Consider the following 18,266-nt stretch of genomic DNA (forward strand, 5'->3'; position numbering starts at 1 on the left):
AATGCTCAGGCAACTTCCAGATGTCAGGGCAATCCAGAGCCTAAATTTACAAGGGGAAATCAGATCTGTGATACTGGAGCATATGGAGATTCAAGCTGATGCACAACATGGGATTCAGAACAATAAGATGAATACAATGGAGAAAGATTTGGGCATCAAATTGATATTAAAGATGTAGAATTTCCTGAAGAAGAAACTTTCCTGGGGGAAAGTTTGTCTTCTAGAAAATGGATAGGGAGACCAGAAATACATGTGGTTCTCACTTATCAGCACTGAACATACTACTATAACAAAGCAGAATGCATCATTAAGAACACAGCTAGCATATAAAATTATACTATTTGACATATTTATGAAATCTGACTATAAATGCCTTAGTTTTCTACAAGCAAAATTGTAGACTACAATTTAGACTACAATGTAGAGTACAAAATTGACTACAACTCAAGACTGAAAAAAGAACTGATGCATCCTATACACTAATTTAGTACAGGAATTTTAAATTTTGTTATCTAAGAAAAAGCTAAGAATAAAAGTTGAAAACAGAGCATGCATTTTGTAGTAAATAAATGAAATAATATTTGGCAGAAGCAGCTTTAAACTCATATAATATTACTAATGCCATAGACTACCTTACATAAAAATCTTAACAAGTTTTGGGTAAAACCTTGTCTTAACCCTCCCAGACAATCACTTTTTTTAAAATCCCAGAGTCATTGGGGGGGGGGAGGAATTGGTTTACCCATTTAAAGCTTTCTACAGGCACCAAACTCCTGTTGAACTTTCTCCTCAATAAACTGCAGTGCCCTGAAGTCCCCCCCCTCCGACATTCTGAATTTCATCAAAAGGGGATATGGGGTCAATCTGGCCCCAACAGACTTGGCTTGAAAATGAAAGCACTATCATCATCAAAATTTGGGATACTATTGACCTCAAAAATATTGAAAAAATGATTTTAGCATTGTTCCCATGTTTAAATAGATGGACCAACACCTATTATCTCAATTTTATAGAAAAGTGGAATAAACAGTGAAAACAAAATATTTTCTCATAATTTAAAATAGACTCTCTTTTTTTTTGCTTCGAGGATTTAGAACACTTTTGGAATTGGGGGTTACAATGACCCCAAGGGAAAGCAGTCTCTGCAACCTGAATTGTTGAGTATATAGTAGGAGGTAAAAGCCCTGCATTTGTGCTCTGTCAAAGCTTCCCTCGTGCCCACAGCTTCATGGAAAAGCCCAACCAGAACACACTGCTCTTTTGGCAATGGGGTCATTCCATAACCCATTGCAAGACAAGTCAGGACATGTTTGAAGGCATTCTCTGAACCTCACATTTGACTTGAAGGAGCCATGAATCCTGGAACAATGACCCCAAGGGAAAGCAGTCTCTGCAACCTGAATTGTTGAGTATATAGTAGGATGACTCCTAGCCACCTGTGTTCTGAGCTAACTACTTTCCTTTTGCCCTTCAAATTTTGCAAACCTTAGCGTGATCTTCTCAACTTTACATGCCGGGGGGGGGGGGTACTCCAGATTACCCCAGCTGATTGGTGCCCTTTGTCCTTCATATTTTCCAAATCTCTGATTGATCATCTCAACTTACAGGGGGAAAGTCTAGATGACCCATAGCCACCTGTGCACTTAACTTCACCTTCAAATTTCCCAACCCCCTGAGTCACTTTCCAAACTTTAAATATTTGGTGTGATGTATTATGCTTTTAAACTGGTGGGGTCAATTTGACCCCATTTACAGTTTTGTGGGTTTTTGATGTTATCAATGAGGGGTATTTTTTACCCCAATTCCAGATTTGTCTCTCCTTTGTCATGCATTTCTGAATAAAAATTATTCTTGAAGCCTGTTTTTTTCCTTAGTAGTTAATGCAAAGACAGAGAGAGCTATCAGGTTTCCACTGCTTTTTGCTGTAATGTGGAGTCACTTTGACCCCTATGTCCAAGTAGAATAGCTTGGTTTTTATTTCCCTTGGCAGGGTTAAAGCACATTTCCATTCATTCTAAAAAGGAGAAAATGTTCTGTGATTTTCATACTCCTCCGATTTTTCTATTAGAAAAATTGGGGGGGAGAGCTCATAAAATTTGTACCACTTCACCCTAGGCCATCTAATCCACAGGAAATATTTTTAAATTCCTGGAAAACAGGAAGGAAATCCTGGTGAGCTAACTGGTATGTACTCACTAACGGAAGGCAAAAAGGAGGAAGTTCCCAGATCCCCAAAATATTTCTGAACAAGAAAAGGAAGGGAAGCCTTGAAATAAGGAAAAGAAGAAGAAGATATTTGATTTATATCCCACCCTCCACTCCGAAGAGTCTCAGAGCAGCTCACAATCTCCTTTACCTTCCTCCCCCACAACAGACACCCTGTGAGGTGGGGCTAGAGAGGACTCTCACAGCAGCTGCCCCTTCAGGGACAACCTCTGCCAGAGCTATGGCTGACCCAAGGCCATGCTAGCAGGTGCAAGTGGAGGAGCGGGGAATCAAACCCGGTTCTCCCAGATAAGAGTCCGCACACTTAACCACTACACCAAACTGGTGATTAGGAGATAAGTTTTAGGGAACAATCCTGAGCATGTCTACTCAGAAGTAAGTCTCATTTTGTTCAAGTGAGCTTACTCCCAGGAAAGTGTTCTTGGGATGGCACTGCTTAGTTACCTTCAGTAGGCCAGAATATTTGGAACTGATACCAAAGTACTTGGCATGTGAATGAAAATTATTTCTGCTGGAAAATGTTATGGTGACACTATGTCTTTGTTGACAGGAATGTTAAGGCTGCATAATTCTTCCTGTGTAAATATCTGATTAATTACACAGAGGTTCTTGATAATGGTGTACAGCTGGCCAGAAGGGAGAGACAGTTTCTTTTGCCTCCCTGCTGAGCATGATAATGTGGGCATGTATCTCTCTCTGGTCTTCAATATTAAGATGGTACCAAACAGGTTCGGGGGTCTCACATGACTGGCAGATAAGAGCTGATCAGCTCCAAGATGGAGAAGAAAGAATACAGCCCAAAAAATGAAGGCTTGGTGGCAACAGCATGGCTGCCAGCAGTTGTGTTATATGGCTCCAGTTTCGAGATAAGACTTTTTCCTCATTCTGGTAGCAAAGACTGATAGGAGGGAAAATAGACAAAGTCCATTCAGGCTTAGGAACCAAACTGTGGCAGTGAGTAAGAGAAATGGCTGAGAAGAGGTCAACAAAATGACAGCTTGATGAAAGAAGGCTGAAAAAGGTAACTCATTTTTTTCTAATTATTTAGATAAAGAAACCTGCTCCTGGGTCAGGTTAGACACACAGAAACTGAAGTGTTCTCAAGTCAGCCATTCTACTGAGCAATAAGGAAGTTAATGCAACAGGACTTCCTTTCAAGCAACATTCAGTTAAAATAATTAAAAATCAAGCCCTTACACTAGATCAGGGGTGTCAAATATGCAGGCCGGGGGCCGAATGAGGCCCCTGGAGGGCTCCTATCAGACCCCCGAGCAACTGGCTGTCATCTGCTTCCTTCTCTCACTTGCTTCCTTCTGCATCACAGCTTGTTTTGCTAGGCTTGCTCAACAGCACAAGAGCTACAGAGCAAAGCCTCTATTTTCTCCATTGGCTGAGGCTCCTCCCTTAGGGAGGAAGGAGGGCTTGTTTTGTCAGGCATAGCAGAGCTACTGATCCAAGCCTCTCTTCCTTCTATTGGCTGAGGCTCCTGCCCTTTCTGGTCCCCTGGGGAAGGAAAGAGCCAGCGCTTCCTTTCCCCAGTTCCCTGGATCGCATGGAAGATATACAAAGAAAGCACCTTTAAGACCAACAAGTGCTAATGTTTTAAGCATGGTTTATTTTAAGTTTTTAAAAACTTTAATTGTGTTTGTCTATGTCCTTTATAAAATTTATATCTCTGCTACCTGGCATTACATTTTATGACACACATGGTCCAGCCTGACAATGTCTCATATAAATTATGTGAGGTTCAACCCTCATAACACACGAGATACAGAAAAAGCACCTTTAAGACAAACAAGCTAATGTTTTAAGCATGTTTTATTTTAAGCTTTTAAAAAATCTTTGTGTTTGTCTGTGTCCTTTATAAAGTTTATATCTCTGCTACCTAATCATAAATAGGTACACACACGGCCTGGCCCACTCGACATGGCTCGGCCTGACAAGGTCTCATTTATGTCAGATTCGGCTCTCATAACAAATGACTTTGACACCCCTGCATTAGAGTATATGGGAGGTGTAATTCCACATGTGGGACACCCTTCCCTTCTGATGGAAAAGACCACAATAAAACAATGCCTTGTTTATAATTTTTTAAAAAGCAAAAATTACAAGGAATAAAGACAGGTCAGTTTCGCAAATAAGTAAAAACTGAACTTTCGTATACATAGATATATACACGCACACTTAAAAAACTAGTGTAGGGTAGTAGACTAAATGTTTCATTTAAACAACTAGGTTCAAGTCTCTGCTGACCTATGAAGCTCAAGGGATGGCCTTCACTTAAGGCACTCTTCTTTATCTCCTCTCAAAGAGAGATGTTGTTAAGATAAAATGACATAACCCCACATGTATATACTAAAGTCCTTGAAGCAAAAGTGAAATATATATATGATAAATATTTAAATAATAATAAATTATAACTTTGTACAGGTAACTTGGGGGAAGTATAACAAACAATTTTAGTATGTCTGCCAAATCAAAGACTTGAGAGGAAAATGATAGAGAAACCCAAGTCACTTAGTGTCAACTATATTCATTTGTCAAAGTTTCACAGTACTTTAGTTTATTGCGCATTTGACAGGTGGATTCCTGCCTGTAGCCTGCACGCTCTCAGCGTCATATTATACCCACAACAACTTACACAGGAATAAAAATTGAACTTATATATGCTACCCTCTTTCCTAGTTAGCATGGTAAAGGTTAATACATGAAAAAAGTATCAAACATTTTTATGATGCTGATTCACTCATGCGCACAACTTAAGTAAACAATCTTACCTAATCGCAGCTCTCCAAAATTGCCACATCCAATTTTTTTTCCAACCCTAAAGTTAGGTCCAACCATAAGAACTCCAGAATTCGAAGAGCTGCTGCCTCGTGGATTGTGACTTGACCGTCCACTAGGTCTTGCCATTCTATCATCCAGTTTGTCCTTCTCTTTCTTTTTACTATCCATATCAAGTTTACGGTACTCCACTTTGAATTTCTTTGTCCAGTTAAGACAGGCAAGCTCAAATAGGGTAGAGTAGAAATGGAAACATCACTAGCTAAGTGCTCCAGCTAGTTAAAGTGAGTCAGGAAGCTGCTGCGGGCAGTCACTGCTTGTGTATTCATCCCATTCGCAAAGTATTTTTCCTCGGCAGTCGTTAGAAGAAGATATATTCCCAGTAGATCTCCTGTCAGCACCATTTACCAGAATTTAAAGTTTTTCTGGGGGGGTGGAAACCAGAAACAGAAGTTTATTAAGCAAATATGGTTAAGTACAAACATGCCACATTACTGCACCATACAGGTTCTCTTCTGTACATCACTAGACACATGACTGATTGAATAAAACTATACAATACTATAGAACTACACATGTACTGTTATTCTTTCACAGTTGTACTTAACTCTCAAAAACTATGCATGTGAAAAATCAACCTTACCACTGTCAACTTTGATTTAGAGTAGTACATGCCACACTTTCCTACATACCACATCCAAAGATTCACTGAGTTCCATTAAAATGAAAAGCAGAAACACTAAAATACCCCTCAAGTTTTGACAAATATAATTTTAAAATTCTTCTAGATTATGTTACACAAATTTGGCAAAAACAGTTTTAAATGACAGAACTATCTTGTTTTACTTTGGTCTTATTTTACTTTGCTTCTCAGCAGCAATTTGGAGCTGTGTAGGGTCTTGCACTGTCCACTGCCCATATGAAGATTACAGTAGTTGTATTCTGTTCAAGATGTGAACTGCTCTGCTCAGCAGGGAGAAAAATTAAAGGGAACATTGCTTTTATCCACTGGAAATCTCTGCAGCGAGATGGGACTTTCATCAATAGAGCACACGTTTCTCACCTATCCCTCTCTGTGCAGTTCAAAATGACCCCTAAATTTTGCTCCTGGAAGAAAGAGGACCCTCAGGAACAGCATAAAGGAGATCTGCAGTGGGAGGTGAGAAAAACTGAAACCTCCTTCTGTCTGTAAATATCTTCCTGAGGGATCCAAGCCATTATCTGAGACATTTCTACAAAATTATATTTCACACCAAGTACAAAAACATATTTGCAAGACTCGGAATGCAGTTCTTATACTTGTATGACTAAAGCATAAGTGACCAATAATATTTCTGTGCTCTCCATCCCTAGAGCACCCAATCTGATAGTTAAAATGGGGATGCTTTTAGCTTTATAGTGCTATGGCATAACTTTTATAGTATAATTTTACATGTATCTTGATGTTTTAGATATTCACTATGAAAAAAATTGGTAACACACATTTCATGGTATGAAATGCAAAAATTAATTTTAAAAATTGGCATAACAGCTAAAATTACATTCACATATGGGAAATTCCAAACACAACTACATGCAAAACTGGAGCTCCATGAATGCAGCTCCCAGAGTTGTTTTTCTTTTAAGAAGCTGACTGATTCCAATCAGGATTGCAGCACGATAGGAAGATGGAGTAAATTGCATATATGGATGCAGGTACCAGTATGTTTGGTGCAACAGGGCAAATAGTGGCAGCAATTCAGATTATAAAGAGTAAAGACAGTTTGGGAGAGAAGGTTCTCTCCTTTTGATCTCAACCAAAACCTGGTTCTCCCTGATTATAAAGGGCAGGAGGGGGGGGGGCTGAGACAGCCATTCACAGAACCCCAGTATTAGGTTCAAATCCCCATCCTACCAGAAAATTCACTGAGTGGGCTTCCAGAACTTCTTGGAAGCAGGCAGCATGCATGTTGGCTATGTTAAAATATCAAGAGCCTGTTATTGCTCGTTTGCTGTCTTGTGCATAGTAACTGAAAGCTTCCTGCCTTCAGAAACCTTGATTCAAGCTGCCTGGGCAAACTGGGTTTGTATACTTCCCTCAAAATAAATCTTACAATCCTAATATGCAAGGAAGGAGAAAAATGCATGTGGATTAATTTGGAAGGAAAACAGCAGCAACTGAGGAGTTGTAGGCCAGAAGATTTTTGTAAAAGAAGTGAATGACCCTACATCCTGCAAGGTTAGGGAGCAAAGAGTTCACAGAATAGGCTATTAACAATAACTGGCCTGTTAATTGGCTACTAACTTAATCCTCTTCCCTTCTTCTCGTCATCTACATTTCTTCAGACTCTTGAGAAATACATCTTACAACAGGGCAGTCATGCAGAAAGAGTGTGGCTCAGCTGTATAGCAGCCGCTTTGCATTAAAAGATCCCAGGCGACATAAAACATCTCTGGACAGTCGCTCCCACTCCAAGAAGACAACATTCTAGACACAGCAACAGTCTGACCATCCGGCATGTGTCTCTTTGTGCATTCAGGGGCAGATGCGGACATAACTATGTGCATTGCACTACCCTGACTCCTTTGAGGAAAGGGTATACTATACTGAATGGAAGGATGTCGTATACTGATCTCTTTCAACAGCCTCATTCTCAAGGATACTGCTGGTACTCTGATTTTCCCCCAGGAACCACCAAGCTGGGATCTATGTCAGTCCCACAGTACTGTTCTTTGTCATCTGGTTAAATCAGCCAGGAGCCCAGATCCTTTGGGAAAAAAAGTTCCTTTGGAAAAAAAAATCTGCAACAGCACTTTCATTCCAAGCAGGTGAAACACAAGATATTTGAAGTATTCTTGTGAGGATAAGGGTTTCCACGCACCTTTCTCCAGTTTTTTACCACCAACGGGCAGATAAGCTCTCAATACAAACCAAAAGGGAACCTGGCCACCACTACTGATAGTACAAACTTGAGAGTTTTGATAGTACACACTTGAGAGTTCTTAAGGAATTCAGATGGAAAATAGGTTAAATATATGGGTTAGTAGATCAACTAACACTAAATTCAGCCACTGTACCAAAAGACTGGAGACTAGTAAATGAGACACCATTTTTTAAAAAGGGGTCCCAGAGAGGATCCAGGACATTACAGGCCAGTCAGTCTAAAGTCTGTCCCAGACAAATTAGTAGAAATTGTAATCAAAGACAGAACTGTTAGGCACGCAGAAAGATAAAGCCTGCTGAACAAAAATCAGCACGACTTCTACGAAGGGAAGTCCTGCCTCACCAACCGTTTGGAGTTCTTTGAGAAAGTGAACACGTATACAAACAACACTGATTCAGTAGACATTATGTACCTGGACTTTCAAAAGGCTTTTGATAAGGTACTTCACCACAGACTACTGAATCAACTTAGTATACTATCATGGGATATGAGAATAGGTTCTCTCATGGATTAACATTGGTAAGCAGTGGGGTCCCACAAGGACTGGTATTGGGACACAATGTTACTCAGGATGGTCAAAAACCAATGTTTACTGTGAATAGTTCCAAGAGGGCATCCACAACCTGGGTCCATGGGCAACAATGTAGCAAATGAAGTTCAATGTTGGCAACTGTAAGGTGATGCACACTGGGACAAAAAATCCCAACTTCAAGTATAGTGTAATGAGGTTTGAGCTTGCTGAGCTTGAGAGGGGAAAAGATCTTGGGGACAAAGTGGAAAATTCAATGAAAGTGTCATCCCAGTGTGCTACAGTGGTGACAAAGGCAAATTCCATAAGGGACTACTAGGAAAGGAATTGAGAATAAAATGGCCAATATTGTAATGTCCCTGTATAGATCTATGGTGTGGCCTCATTTAGAATATTGTATATATTTCTAGTCACTGTATCTCAATAAGGACATTGCAGAGCTGGAAGTAGTACAGAGGCAGGCAACCATCATCTTCCCTATGAGGAAAGGCTGAAGGATCTGGGACTTTTCAGTTAGAAAAGTGAGAACAAGGGGTGGGGGATATGATTGAAGAAGAAGAATGCAGATTTATACCCCACCCTTCTCTCTGAACAGGGTGGATTTGATTTAAATCACTAGTCAGTAAGACTTGATTTAAATCATAGTTTTCTACATAAAGACTCATTTTTGCTGGTATAGCCTTAATATTCCCAATTAGATGAAGATTTCATTTTTAGAATAACAACTTCATATTAGTCTTACAGTTTTATAAAAATATTGATTTTTAATACTATTAGAAACACATTATATATAGGTAATTATGAAATTATTGTGAGGTGAATTATCTCCAGTTTAATAGACTAATCATTCATATTTGAACAACTTTTCTGCTGCACTTTATTGGAAGGAGAAAAATAATCATTACCTTAATAATAGTAATTTAAATCATTTTATTCAACTAAAACAATAACATTATAGCATGTTTGCTTAAACATCCATGTTTGTTAACTGATGTTGCTAAACAAAATATATATATTTTAAAAAACAAACTGTTAGCCCAACTGACACATGAAAACTTAACTACTGTTCTCTTTAGCTCACTCGTCATCTTCATCTTCATCTTCCTCTTTGTTCATAATCTGGAAAAGAAAAACAAGCTTTCCTGCTTTGTTGGGTCCCAAACGATTTCTCAGTTTAGGACTGCGGAAGAAGCTATTGCTGTTAAAAGTGAAATCATTATTTGAATAGTCTCTAAATCCAAGTGCTTAAGTGACTTCCACCAGTTCACTGGTGTGACTTTCTTTAAAACATCTTCAGCAAACTTATATTTCTTGACTGGTTCCCCCTTAGCTCTGAAGTTTATTAAAGTTGGCATTACAGATGGATGATTGCTGGATACCCATGTCATAGCTAACTCCTCTTCCTCAGCACAAGTTTTGACCCTGGTACCGGATAGTGACAATATTTGCCAGAAAATGAGCTAGAGACAGTGCTTGTCCCATTCGTTTTTTTTAATGCTTGTAATTTAATTCTGTCAATACGTAGTTGTTTTTAAGTGCTCACTTAGTTCCTTCCAAATTTCAACAGCATCAGCAATAAAACAGCTATTTTTCTGTATTTTGTTTAACTTCAGAAATGGGTTGCAGGATCCTCAGCATATGTTCAACATTTCTCTTAAGCCCAATGTTGAGGATCCTGGCCATGACAGTGCCATCTATTTTATCTTGATTTTGTTCACAAATTATCAGAATAGGCCAGTTCTTGATATACTGCTCAAAACAGTCCACCACTGAGTTCCATCTAACATCTTGTGGGAACGTTAACTTGGTTCCACCTGTTCTTTTCAGAGCTGCTGCAGCAAAATGACTGTTACGGAAGTACATAGCAATATCAACAACATTAGTCTTTATTTCTGGAACACCGAAGTCTTTGGCTAGGAAGAGCAGCAAATGAGCACTGCAACCATATGTTATTAGCTTTGTATTCCCTTCCTGCTCTTCTAAATTTCTTCTCATCTTGGATACATTTGCAGCATTGCCTGTGACCAAACTGCGTACTAGACATTTGAATTTTTGTTCACATGCTATTATAGCTTTTGCTGCCACTTCTTTTAAGTATTCTGCTGTGTGTGCATTTCCTGACGTATCAATTGTTTGTGCAAGGAAAACTGTTGTTATACAAACACATACAACTGGATCACTGTGGACATTACTCCACCCCAACAAGACTTAGGTTAACAATTTTACCCTCCAGAACTGTTGCACATTGCTCCATTTCTCTATCATACACCCTATCCAGCAGTTTCCCTGCAACATCTGCTGTGCCTCATTCGGGCCACCAGGCCTTGCATTTCTTTGTTTCAGTGTTTGCATTTTGCATGCATGCCTGCCTTAGCAATAGGTAGAGGAACTTCATTAAAATACTCCCAAACTGGGTCTCTTTTACGATCTGCTGCCATTATAGGTTTTATCCCTCAGGGAAAGAACAATGTGATAAACCTCGGGTTATACACACAAAAGATCCAAAGTCTTGTGGAGTATTCTGCTCAAAAAGTTTCACTTTCATTTTTACTGCTTGCCCCTCTCTCCTCACACTTAAGTTTCTTCTTATGTAGATCTATTCCACTCCAAGCAATTTTTTTCTATTCATTGAACTTTTTGAAACTTAGCACTTAAGGGGTTAGGCTTCCCAATCCCCAGGTCCCAGAGGGGGATCCCCTGGTTTTACAGGCTTCCCCCCTCCCCCAGCCAGCTGGCCGGCGGGGAAAGCCCCGCCCCCAGAGCCCTCATGCACCTCTACGAACGATTCCCATAGGGAATTATGGGGAATTGATCCGCGGGTATCGGGGGCTCTGGGGAAGCTGTTTTTTGAGATAGAGGCACCAAATTTTCAGTATAGCATCTAGTGCCTCTCCCCAAAATACCTCCCAAGTTTCAAAAAGATTGGACCAGGGGGTCCAATTCTATGAGCCCCAAAAGAAGGTGCCCCTATCCTTCATTATTTCCTATGGAAGGAAGGCATTTAAAAATTTGTGCAGTCCCTTTAAATGTGATGGCCAGAACTCCCTTGAAGTTCAATTATGCTTGTCACACCCTTGCTTTTGGCTCCGCCCCCAATGTCTCCTGGCTCCACCCCCAAAGACTCCTGGCTCCACCCCCAAAGTCCCCAGATATTTCTTAAATTGGATTTGGCAACCCTATAAGGGGTTGATTCTGTGTACATAGGCTTTTAGAACAATGAGATTAAGGACTTTTTCTCAACTCTCCTCATTTTATAACATTTTTGCTGTGTAGAAGAGGCATGTGATCTCTGCAGACACAAATTACAGTTTTGAGAACTGCAAAACCAAGCATCTGTGTTCTGTGATAATATCTTGTAAACAGAGAAACTGCCCAGTAATCTTACAGAAACCTCTGGAAGAGCATGACATTGTGAATGGAGTAATAGAATTTATTACCAAAAAATTTAAACATTGAATGAATATGCAGCCTTATGCTTCAGAATTAAAAACTAATCCATATTTCATGATGGAATGACCTTTGGATAATAATATATTTTCCTCAAAAAGCATTTTATTTAAAAATCCAATTTAAATTTAAAAAAATCCGATTTAAATAAAAAATCTGATTTTTTTTGATTTTTTAAAAAAAATCATTGATTTTTATCCACCCTGTCTCTGAATCAGCCACTCTTACAATCCCCTATATCTTCTCCCCACACAACAGACACCCTTTGAGGTGGGTGGGGCTGAGAGGGCTCTCACAGCAGCTGCCCTTTCAAGGACAAGTCCTGCAATAGTTATGGCTAACCCAAGGCCATTCCAGCAGGTGCAAGTGGAAGAGTGGGGAGTCAAACCCGGTTCTCCCAGATAAGAGTCCGCACACTTAACCACTACACCAAACTGGCTCAAATTGATGTTTATAAAATTATGCATGGGGTGGAGAGAGTTGACAAAGAAATTTTTTCTCACTCTCCAAAATACTATAACTCGAGGGCATCCAATGAAACTGATGGACAGCAGGTTTGGGACAGACAAAAGGAAATACCACTTTACACAGCGAGTGAATAAAATGTGAAATTCTCTGCTGGAGGAGGTACTGACAGCCACAGGAATAAACAGTTTTAAAATGGGATTAGATAGATATATGGAGGATAAGTCTATCAATGGCTACTAGCCATGGTGACTGAGGGAAATCTCCACATTCAAAGACACTAAGCCTCCGAATCCAAGAGCCAGGAGGAAACATCAGGGAAGTCCTCAATCTCTATGGCCTGTTGTAGGCCATCCAGAGAAACTAGATGGTCACTGTGTGAGACAAGATGCTGGACAAGATTGACTACTGGCTCTTCTCATGTAGTGAGCATGCTCAGAATTGTGCTATTAAAAAAGACTAAACTTGTGTAAACACAGTAACTGAGTGGTGCTTCAGTATCTCCAGCTGCTGCAACTACATCTTCTAGCCTTGCCTAGACCAGATCTGCAGAATCTGCAAGTACTGCAGAATGGAATGGTACTTGAAAAAAAAGCTTCCTCTTTCTTCAGCAATTAATATCCAGCTAAGAATTGCAGGCAAATCCCTTCTTTCAGTGTATTTGTTCTGTGCAATCCCAAGACCTGACATTATTTACTATTGGAGGCTCTCAAGTTTCCTCAATGTGACACAGTGCCTTTGGTCAGCTTCAACTGGTACACCAGATATAGCCTTTTTTCCTAAAAAAAGAAAAAAAATGATCTGCCCACAGTGATCCAGGTTAGATTATTATAATGTACAGCACATGGAGCTGCCTTTGAAAACTGTTCAATAACATCAACTGGACCAGAATGCAGTAGCCAGGTTTATCAGAAAGGCTGAACACAGGGATTGTATCACTTCCATATTGAAATATGTGCAATGGCTACTCATCTATTTTTAGGTGGAATTCAAAGTTCTGGTTCTTACCAATAAGGCCTTAAAAGGTTCAGGATCAGGGTACCTGAATGACCACCTTCTTCCATATTGTCCAGATCTCCAGTTGAGATCTTCCTTCTCAAGTCCTGCTCTCTATACCCTCACCTGCAAAGACAGGCCAGATGGCAACCAGAGATAGGGCCTGGATGATAGTACATTGTCTTTGAAACACAGTCTTCCTTGATGCTTGTCTAATGCCTACTTTACTATCTGTTAGGTCAAAATATCTTCTCCAAGTTTTTGATGAATGTGTTCAATATTTTTAGTTATTTTATGGTCTGTTAGCCTAGCATTTTATGAATATTATTTTAAATTAGGAGTAAAGTCCGTTGTAGGAAGACATACAACAGGCTCTAGAAAAATATTTGGGAGGGGAGTGATGAATGTGTAGGAAGAAAGAAGGAAGGAAAAGAGAAAGAAAGAACAGTAGGGGAAAAATGGGGAGAAAAGAGTGAAAGAGTTCAGTTATACTTGTCAGAACCTTGCTCCTGGTTCCACCCCCAAAGTATCCTGGCTCTATCCCCAAAGTCCCCAGATATTTCCTGAACTGAACCTGGGAACCCTAATTTAAAGTGCATTATTTAGTGTGTGTGATCGCAGCCAGAATGAAATAAAAAGAAAGACAAAGATATGGAGAATGAATGGGAGAATGAACAGAAGAGAGGTAGGAAAAAGAGGAGGGAGGAGAGAAAGAAAAATGAGAAGATAGACAGAATGAAAGAAAAAGACAAAGGCCCGTTCTCCATTCAGCTTTGCTCCAGATATAGTGAGCACTGAATCCATCTGCCACAAACTCACATCATTCAAAATGCTTCCACATTAAAAATTTGCTCCTCAACTTTTGCAGAGTTTTACATCTACATTTGCAAAAGAAGGAAGAAAGCCTGCAGGCCCTTGCCCCTCCCAGAGGCTGGAGGTTCAATTTAGCTATCTCTCAAGATTGCTGGGTCATAGGTTGGGGGGGGGGGCTGAAACCCCAATCAAGGCGCTGCTGTCACACACACACACACACTCCCAACCATCCAAAATGGGCTTTGCTTTGGGACTTGTTGGAACTGGGCCTTTATTCCAGGAGGGGGGAGGAGAAGTGGGCAGAGCCACCAACCTGGAGCAGGAGAGAGATGATGCCCAAGGCAAAGACTCCCGTCCCCCGTGTGGAAGTATGCACATTGCTGCCACATGCTGCCTCTTTCTCCTGGCAAGGGAAGTCGAGCTCAGGGGAGAAGAAAGCACCCCACTCAGCTGCTCTCGCATTAAGGTGAGGGTATCCAGGTGGGCTGGGCGCACTCTTCTCCAAGCTTGGAGAAGAACATCCTCTGCTTGGCTGCTCATGCTTTCAAGGCGAGAGCAGTCGGGCAGAGTGCGTTCTCCTCTAGCCCAGCTTCCATTGTGCTCGAAGTCGGACTTGGTGGAAAGTGATGCTGATGCACCAGCCAGTCGCTCTCAGCCAAGAGTGGCACGGAGGGGGTGCCCCATAGGCAAGGTGCCGCCCCAGGCTGCTGCCAAATTTGCCTGCTCCCATGTGCCGGCCATGGGTCCTGCCACCTCAGGCAAGGACCCCAGCCCCTCATGGCAGTGCACACATTGCTGCCACGCGCCACCTTTTTCACCTGTTCAGGACCCAGGCAAGTGAAGGGGATGGTGGGGAGCCTCTCTGCCACTCGAAGGCTGCATTCGTTTGCAAAGGAAGGCAGCCTCTGAGCAGTACATGTCACCACTGCCTTTTTTGCCTGCCTGGGATGTGGGCAGGCCTAGTGGTAGGGCCTTGGGTGCCCCAAGCCAGCACCTGCCCTGCGCCCTGCCATCGCACTCCTGCCAGCAGGGAGAGCAGGTGATGTGGCATGGAAGGAGGACTGGGCAGGCTCCAGCTGAGCCAGGCCTACAGTGTGCTCCTAGAGATGTAGAGCACCTCTGAGAGCGCACTGTGGAGTTGTTCTCCTTTGAGTTATGCTAAGAGAAGCTGCTCCGATGCCTTGCCCAGCTGCTTTCACCTTGAAGGCGAGAGCAGCCTGACAGGATGTGTTCTCCTCTAAGTCAGGCCTCCCTTGTGAGGGAAACCCAGCTTGGAGAAGCTGCACCAATGCCCCACCCAGCTGCTTTCACCTTGAAGGTGAGAGCAGCCAGGCAGGCGCGTTCTCCTCCAAGCTGGGCTTTCCTTGCAAGGGAAGCCCTGCTCGGAGGAGAGTACACGCCAACACACCTCTGAGCAGTGCACCTAGTGATTTTCTGAACCAGTGCTCTTGCAAGCCAATGATGAAATGTGGGAACGGTCTTTGGGGAGTAGTTTGAAAACTCAGAGGGAAAGTTCTACAATTATGACCTTAGATCTGGATGTTCAGAAAAACTGTTCAAAAGTGCTCTTGTAAAGTGAGGTGCAACTCTTGGGTGAAACCATTTTCGATGCCCATTCGACAAACTGAGTGTAGAGGATATCGAAAAATATAAATGAATCCTTTAAAATGAGCACTGAGAGAGGATCTTCTGCCAATTGTAGAAACAGCCAAAGACAGAAAGGGAGGAGGGAGGGAGAAATGAAGTGAGAATTATGTTAAAGTTTGGGAGAAACGAGTAAAATAAAGGGGAAGGAAGGAAGACTGGGAGACAGAGATAGGAAGGCAGGCAAGCAGGCAGGCAGCCATTAGAAGTCTGCCTTTCACCCTCTCCCACTTGCAGGTGGGGGGGAGCGAAAGGGAGCCTTCAAATGGCTATCTGCCTCTTAAAGCAAGCAGCCCTCTGTAGCCTAATTTGAATAGGAAGAATGAAGATTATTTGCAGCTGGAAAGGGGGCTTGAGTATAGAGAGTATAGAAAATATAGTCTGGTGCTGAACTGCCCCCTCCCCTCTGTTGTGATGGAACATTCCTTTTCTGTTCGTTGACATGCACTCAAGCCATGAAGAAATTTAATTGTTTTCTGTCAGAGTTTGCTTCAGGGTATATAGTTATTAAATGAAGTTCAATGTTACTTAAGCATGTATTTCTGCCACATGATATTAGTTCACATTGGATTCAACCACAAACTGTGCTGTAAATGAAGAGGTGGATTACCCCATAAGAAGGAGTTTCTGGCATATTTATAAATAGAATATATATGTGTGGGGAGGGGGGGGCAGGGGGTGTACTGGGCGAGTGCAACTTTGGCGGGGAGTGTTAGTTGGAGGCAGCAAAATAGTGGCAGTATTGTTGGGGGGGGGGGATGGACTGAGGAGAGGAAGTAGTAATCAGTAATTCTCCAGGAGAACCTCTTAGCAGAGAACTGTCTCGCTCAGAGGTCAGTGGCCTTCTGATGGGGTTCTGGCCTGACAGGGCCGGTGGCAGGTGGATCACAGTGAGGCTACCCAATGACAGGGGGAGTGGTGCCAGACAGAGTGCGAGGCCACTCCTGTGGTAGCCACATCATCCAATAAAAACTGAGGATCGAGCCACCAGGTTCAGCTTTTATTATATCTACGATTGTTCCATTTTCTGTGATTCTGTGCCCTGGGCTACTTTTGTCAGCATATTTTTTAGTAACTTTGATTGTTTTATTCATTTTAATTAGAATTTGATTTTATTGTGTTTAGTTGTGTTTTACTGTGATTAATTTTATTTTAGCTGTGTTTTACTGGTTTATCAGTATTGTCTACTCAGACTGGCAGCAGCTCTCCAGGGTCTCAAATAGAGGTTGTTCACATCACCTTCTGCCTGGCCCTTTCAACAGGAGATGCCAGGGATTAAACCCTGAACTTCTGCACGCCAAACAGATGCTCTACCATTGAGCCATGGCCCCTCCCAGGTCTGGAGAGGTATCATACAAACTTTCTTTAAAAAAGGTGAAGTTGGGGCACACAGCGAAATGGGCATAATTTCAATTCTCTATACCCCCAGAAAAAAATGTTATTTAACAGCCCTGCTACATGACTATATAATAAAAATGTTTGCTCACTCACAACAGGGGAAAGCTTTATTAGTGCCCATTTCTAGCCATCTAATCTCATCTGTTTTCACTGAAACTGTGACAAATTATCTTTCAAAAAGTCTAAAACACTGATTCCCAACATGGAGCCAGTAGGAATCATGGTGCTTTCTGAGGTGCTTTCTGGTGTTCACTTCTTTTCCCAAGACCTAATACTGGCTTTCTTTACTCTCTTTGAAGCAGCAGGGTCCAGCAGACATTACTGTTCTGCATGCAGGGAGCACCCATACAGAAACAGGATGATACTTTGCTCTGAGCATCTCAATATTTGAAGTCTGAACCTAGACTCCAAAAGACAGCCATCTGGTGGTGGTGCCCACTCCATGTTCTCAAACCTCCAGAAGTACTTACACACTCAACAGGGTTGGAGACCCCTAGTCCAACACAGTAAAGAACACTTGTAGTGATTATAAAATAAATCAAAAGCAAAAAAAGTGGCATGGAATGGCCAAGCACCCATTAAGGAACGCTACCATTCGACAACCTATCATGGCTTCAGGTGGTTTGAAATTTCCACAATGTTCCCAGTCAGATATAGCAACGAAGCAGACATACAGCCATCCTAAGAAAAGCAGCCCTGAAACATCCTAAAGCATCAATTCTCATCCCATTTCTAAACAGCATCTTGTTTTCCTTTCCTTCCAACTGAGGTTTCCTGGGATTTAAAATATGGGAGAATTTAAAATTTAAATTTAAAATATGGGAGAAATGGAGCACAAATAGGAAAAGCTGTTAAGATGTTTTTATCCTAGCCTGACTCACCTCCACTACTGGAGTCCTCATGACAGAAAAGGAAATTCAGACAGCTGTGAAGGTAAAAATATCAGATAACAAAAGGCTTAAATATCCCCAACCCTTAAACACCTTGAGTTTCTTGGCACCACTTTACAGAATCATAGAGTTGGAAGGGATTTCCAGGGT

At 41.5% G+C, this 18,266-nt stretch overlaps 1 protein-coding gene across 8 annotated transcripts in view; it reads right to left on the bottom strand.

Annotated features, from left to right (window-relative positions):
• The window catches only part of CSNK1G3 (casein kinase 1 gamma 3), a 133,343-nt gene that overhangs the window by 107,099 nt on the left and 7,978 nt on the right, over nt 1-18,266 (bottom strand). For 7 of the 8 annotated variants that reach the window (XM_060235537.1, XM_060235534.1, XM_060235540.1 and 4 more), the window contains one exon: nt 5,004-5,435. In XM_060235537.1, the coding sequence (XP_060091520.1) occupies nt 5,004-5,181 (178 nt within the window). In that variant the 5' untranslated portion in view covers nt 5,182-5,435. Of the gene's footprint in view, nt 1-5,003; nt 5,436-18,266 lie in introns of those variants that run through there. The other variant, XM_060235541.1, reaches the window with a different exon arrangement.

The sequence above is a fragment of the Heteronotia binoei genome, chromosome 4, assembly GCF_032191835.1.
Source record: "Heteronotia binoei isolate CCM8104 ecotype False Entrance Well chromosome 4, APGP_CSIRO_Hbin_v1, whole genome shotgun sequence".
In the NCBI taxonomy this organism is placed as follows: Eukaryota; Metazoa; Chordata; class Lepidosauria; order Squamata; family Gekkonidae; genus Heteronotia; species Heteronotia binoei.